Genomic DNA, 6,000 nt, shown 5'->3' with positions numbered 1-6,000 from the left:
GACAACAATCAATGTTCACTTTGGGCTTGAGTCAGCTGGGATCTGTGAGTCCTAAAGAACCCTATCTATATCAGAATTCTCTCTCTTCATCCTCCAGTTGGGACATCTCTTCTCCCGCTAGGTCTTCCCCATGGTTAAGGATGTTTCATCATTCAAGCACTGAAGCTCTTGTGTCCAGGGCCCAGTCTGTCTCCTCCTCAACTTGAGCTTTTGCAGGATGTCATCTGGGAAGCTAGGTGGACAGCACATATCCCTCCCTTCCACCTAGCACGTTGCTGGGGGGAAACCGGCGGGGTGCTGAGCACTGCGGAATCACCACAATCAATTCTTCACCAGTACACGGAACAACAAACTCCCTGAGCGTCAGAGAGTCTCACTCTGATCCTTGCTCCAGCTCTAAGTCTAGTCTTACCTAAGTCATATCTTCTGCATTTTGCTCTTGCTACACACAGGGAATAAGCCTAACAGCCAGGCGAGACCCTATTAACGTCCCTTCTAGAAACGGAGGCCAGGCGAAGCCGATGACTTCGGAGAGTTCAGAAGGCTCCTGGCCTCTGCCCTTCGCTGCTGTGGGCCCAGCGGACAATAACCACAACCGCTCCAGAAGACAGAAGCTGCACAAGTATACAAAAAGCAAATTAGGCAAGACCGCGGGAGCTGCGCATGCGTGTCATCGGCTGTCCTGTCAATTACGGGCGAGGGGCGGGGCGAGGACGCAAGAAGGCAGAAGGGGCCAAGATGGCGGCGCGGGCGCGGGCGGGGGGCAGCGGGGGCCGGGGGGCGGTGGGACGCTGACCCCGCCCCCTGCTGCTGCCACTCTGCGCCGGGCGTCGGCAGCGGTGGAGCCGGCAACATGGCGGCTGCGACACTCAGCTTCGGCCCTGAGCGAGAGGCCGAGCCTGCCAAGGAGGCGCGCGTTGTGGGTTCCGAGCTCGTGGACACGTACACGGTGTGCTGGGGGACGCGGGCATCCAAAGCGGGCTTAGCGCCTGGAAGCCGGAGTTCAAGTCGGGAGGGTCTTTGAGGAGGGGGTCTGGGTCGCACATTCGATGAGTGGGTGAAAGGTTCTGCGATAAGCGACGAGGGAACCCTAGAAATGCGGGATTTGGAGGAAGGGGCTGGGTCGCAAAGGTTCTGGAGGAGGTTCTAGGCGGGGCGCGGGGAGGTGGGGGTTGGGGGGAAGGGTGCGCGACCAGAAAAGGAGACTTGTGTTGGAGGAATCAGAGGGTGGGGAGGAAGGGATGACGAAATGGAGTCCCTCTAGATCCTGCAGGCAAGGAAGGATGCCAGCCTAAGAGACCGTGATAGAGTCTGGGAGGAAAGGGACTCGCAAGCGGGGGTCTCTGATAGATGGGACCCAGGGAAAGGGCCAGAGATCCTCAGGTGGTGAGGGAGAGACGGCGGATCCTGATCTCCACCCCCACCAACCAAACACCAGACACAGTCCAGATCGGCCCTTCGAAATGAGGGGAGGGGGGGAGGGTTGGAAAAAATGGGCCCTCAGGGTCTGGTGAGGAAGGAATGGAGCCCAGCCGTGCAGAAAAGAGAAAGTTATCTCAGGGCTGGAGTACGGGGCCTGCAAACCTTAGGGGACTTCAGGGCGTAGGGAAGAGGGACAGCGAGCTTCCAACGTATCCTCGTAGGCTACAAGGGAAACCCGACAAAAAAGGAAGGTAGTTAGGACGATGGCGTCAGAAGCCCTTTGGATCTGGATAGGGTTGGATGCTAGGCCTGTGAGCCTCGTGGGCAGGCTGCCAGGTGAAAACTTGTTCTGTGGTGGGGGCTCATTGAGCACCTCCGTCTCCTTGTCCTTTGTTCCCAGGAGGGTGGACAGAGGTAAGGGCCTTGGGCCTGCTTTTGCCTCCCGCCATTGGCTCCCACCCTAATACCAGATCCTGAGGGTTATTCCTCTCTATCTTGCTCCCTCCCTCCCTCCCGCTCTCGCGTGTTCTCTCTCTCTCTCTCTCTCACACACACACACACACACACACACACACACGCACGCACGCACACACGCACACACACACACGCACACACACACACGCACACACACACCGCCCCCGAAGCCGCCGTAACAGTGGAATTCCTGCTAGTGGCTCCTTTCAGAGCAACAGGCTGGCACTGGAGAAATGGCTGCTCCTGGGGGTCAGAGGAATCAGCCTAGTTGACTGTTCCCACTAATCTCTCCATGCTCCAGGGAGAGGTAGGGAAGCTAGGACCGTGGGGCTTGATCTAGTTAAGGGATGAGGTCACTCACCTCTGACTAGCTGCAGTCAGTAGAGGCCCTTCCCATTCGGGGCTTTGTCCTTCCCCGAAGTGTCAGGAGAAAGGTGGTGATCCTTGCTGACCACCATCATTTGTCACTGGCTATGGTGTTATAAACATGCCTGTCCTTTGTTCGGTGTTAGGCCTGCACAAATCCTTTTATACTTAATTGCTTTACTTTTACTTGGTTCTTCAGCCCACCAGGTTTTAAAATGGAGGAATTGAGGCCCAGATAGAACCTAGGTTCTCAGTCACTTACATAAGTGCCACGTAAGCCACACCCAGGAAATGGGATAGCCAGATTTTGAACCCAGGTTTTCTTAACGGCTAAAATGGTACTGCCTTCTGTTGAGGCTGACTGAATGACTGCTGCCTCTGGTTCAGCAGCAGAAATCCAAACCACAGCCAGTCGAAGAAGGTGACTGGACACTGGTGCTGCCATACTGGGCTCGGCTCTACCTCCCTTGGAAGGGCCAGCCTTGCCTGTAGCACAAGTTGGGTTTTGAATTTTACAGAGAGAGGAGGAGAAAAAAAAAAACCTAAGGAGGTGTGTCAGCTAGTCACGCTTACCACTCTTCCCTGATAATGGAAGCGAAAGCTTTTCTCCAGACCTCACAGGGCTGTAGAGGAGGCTGAGGAAGGCTGGGCCCACATTGGGTGTGGAAGGATGCCTGACTGTTGCACTTTGAGGAGTGCGGACTCCACATAGTACCTTGCAGCTCTTGTGGGTTGGGGGTCTCCTGTCACAAGAAATCGTTTTTCCCTTTAGGTATATGTCATACAGGTTACCGATGGCAACCATGAGTGGACGATCAAACACCGCTATAGTGATTTTCATGACCTCCATGAAAAGGTAATTTGAAGAGCTAGGAACCTGTATCTTGGGGATGTGGGGCTTGTGGACCAAGTCTCCACTGTGCCACGTGTTAATTTTAGGGCAAAACTGTCTCCACACCTATAGTTTGTAAGTTTAAAAAAACACTTATTTATGGCACACGCCCTTAATCCCAGCACTTGGGAGGCAAAGGCATGTGGATCTCTGTGAGTTTAAGGCCAGCCTAGTCTGCAGAATGAGTTCCAGGGCTACGTAAAACTCTGTCCTATAAAAGAGAGAGAGAAGAGAGAGAGAGAGAGAGAGAGTGTGTGTGTGTGTGTGTGTGTGTGTGTGTGTGTGTGTGTGTGTGTGTGTTGGGAGGATCATGCACACGTGCCATAGCCCATGTGTAGAGGTCAGAGGTCAGTTTGTGAGAGCAAGTACTCTTTCCACTATAGAGGCCCCAGGGATTGAACTCAGGTCGTCAGACTTGGCAGCAAACTCCTTTACCAGATGAGCCATGTCCTAAGCTCTATAATTTACTGTAGTAAACCAGTTACTCGATGAAGCTGGCAAAAAGAACTGGTTGGTCCTAGGAGTTCAACCCTAATAGGAGACAGTCTATAGGTAGTATATGTACATTTTGATTTTAAAATTGCCATACACCTTGAATGTAAGTCTCCTGAGGAGGGTCCAGGTTTGAACTTGTCCCACGAAATATATTTTCATTCTCCAATAACAGAGTGAAATTATATTTTTACCTTTGCTTTTAGAAAGAACTGCTTTCTGTGGCACATTCACAGTGAGAGTGTCTTAAAGGCACATCACAAACTCCTTAGATTCCAAACTTCAGGGTGCCATAAGCACTGCTTTTCTGAAGATCCCCAAAGACTAAAGATGGGTGTCTGGCTTGGAGTCGTATTAGCATTTCCAGTTCTTGGATTTGAAGAGGGCAGAGCCCAAGCATTACTCGGAACTCTAATCCTGGCACTGCTTCCATCAGTGGTTGCAGAAGACGTGACTGAAAATCGCCAGCCTGGATCCTACATAGACGCAGAGCTCCTTGGTCTATGGTTGATGTGCTGTGTTCTCTTACAGCTTGTTGCTGAGAGAAAAATTGACAAAACTCTACTTCCACCCAAAAAGATAATTGGAAAGAACTCGAGAAGCTTGGTAGAAAAGAGGGAGAAAGACCTGGAGGTGTACCTCCAGACTCTCCTGAAGACCTTCCCTGATGTGGCTCCCAGAGTTCTGGCCCACTTCCTGCATTTTCACCTCTATGTAAGTTCCTTTGGGGTTCTCTGCTTTGCCTATGAACCCACGGCCACCAAAGCTCGAGCCGTAGAGCTTGGCTTTGAGGAGACACAGAGTGGCCCCCGACCCTGAGGTTAGATGATAGAGGGATAGGGTCAGATGGTCAAGGTCACATATGTGTTAGTGGGTTTATGTAAAATTGGACTGGCCATGTACTTTCTTCTACAGGACATTTTCCTTTGCAGAAATAGCCTATGGTCTTTTAAGGTAAATCTCCCTCAGCTGGGCGAGCGTGGACTAGAACTGTGTAATGCCTGGCATACACTTATTGTTGCCATGTGGGCTCAGACTCCACACCTATACCAACCATGGAGGTATTCGTTCTTTTCTACTTTTAAGATTATTTTATTTATGTGTGGGGTATGTACATGTCAAGTAAATACCATGTAAACCAGAAGAGGATGTTGGCTTCCATGGAGTTGGAGTTACAGGTAAGTCCAGGCCACCGCGGGAACTGGATTTGGATGTGCACTCCTAACTGCTGAGCCAGTCTTCAGCCTGGATGTAGTTATTCTTAATGAAAGAATTGCTGTCGTGAGACTCATGATAGACACCGCACTGGCAGGGTACCTGCTGAGGGCACACACTTTCCTGGTATGGGAGAAGGCATCATAGAGGGGTCCTCCTCTCCCTGCCGGGGGAGGATGGTGGGCCACTGCTGACAGTAAATCATGCCGTTCAGGCCGCGTCAGTTTGTGACTGTCCAGAGCTACAGAGCAAGGCTACGTCTCAAAAATGGTGAGAAGGTAAAAATAATGTAGTTGACAGACATTAGGAAGAGAAGTTTAGCAAGCAGTGTGAAACAAAAATATTAAAAATATTAAATATTAAATATTAAAAATATTAAAAGCCACTAGCAGCTCAATTCTGAAAGTTTATTCTCAGGAAAGATGGGGCACTACAAAAGAATACGTGAGCAAAGGTTGTCATGTCAAGACTCGGAGCAAGGTGCTGAAGACAGGACGGGGAATACCGGGAAGAAACTTCTTTTAAAAAAGAAACCAAGGGGTTGGGGATTTAGCTCAGTGGTAGAGCGCTTGCCTAGCAAATGCAAGGCCCTGGGTTCAGTCCTCAGCTCCGAAAAAAAGAAAAAAAAGAAAAAAGAAACCAAGCCAAGCCAGGTATGATGGACACGCCTGCAGTTTCAGCACTTTCCAGACTGCAGTTCAAAGCCAGCCACATCAAGACTTATCTTGAGAATCCAAACAGGGCTGGCCTAGTAGCATATACCCTTTAATATCAGCACTCGGAAGGCAGGGGCAGGTGGGTCCTTGTTCACGGCCAGCCTGGTCTACATAGCACGCTCTAAGCCAGCCTAGGCTACATAGTGACACTGTCTCAACCCCCTCCCCACCCCAGAGGAACCCACAAAAGAACAAGTCATAAAACAGCACATAGACTAGAGTTTTATAAGAAAAGGGTCACATAGACGCCGTTGTCTATGAAAAACTACACATGTAGCAGTTTTCTTCGAGAGGTTTTCTGTCAACATTTAATATTTAATAGTTTTGCCTTAAATGATGAAGATGACCTTGCCTCATAGGAAGTACTTTCTTTAAAATCTTTTTGAAATTTCAAAGTAAGACTCGTGAGCCTTGTTTGGAGTG

The 6,000-nt window shown here is 50.4% G+C and overlaps 1 protein-coding gene across 2 annotated transcripts in view; it reads left to right on the top strand.

Annotated features, from left to right (window-relative positions):
- Nucleotides 1–724: 724 nt before the first annotated feature.
- The window catches only part of Nisch (nischarin), a 36,454-nt gene continuing 31,178 nt past the window's right edge, over nt 725–6,000 (top strand). The window contains exons 1-3 of one of the 2 annotated variants that reach the window (XM_032919428.1): nt 725–949; nt 3,035–3,118; nt 4,178–4,360. In XM_032919428.1, the coding sequence (XP_032775319.1) occupies nt 854–949; nt 3,035–3,118; nt 4,178–4,360 (363 nt within the window). In that variant the 5' untranslated portion in view covers nt 725–853. The remainder of the gene's footprint in view (nt 950–3,034; nt 3,119–4,177; nt 4,361–6,000) is intronic. The other variant, XM_032919427.1, reaches the window with a different exon arrangement.

The sequence above is a fragment of the Rattus rattus genome, chromosome 13 (genome assembly GCF_011064425.1).
Source record: "Rattus rattus isolate New Zealand chromosome 13, Rrattus_CSIRO_v1, whole genome shotgun sequence".
In the NCBI taxonomy this organism is placed as follows: Eukaryota; Metazoa; Chordata; class Mammalia; order Rodentia; family Muridae; genus Rattus; species Rattus rattus.
This window is presented reverse-complemented; position numbering and strand designations above follow the sequence as displayed.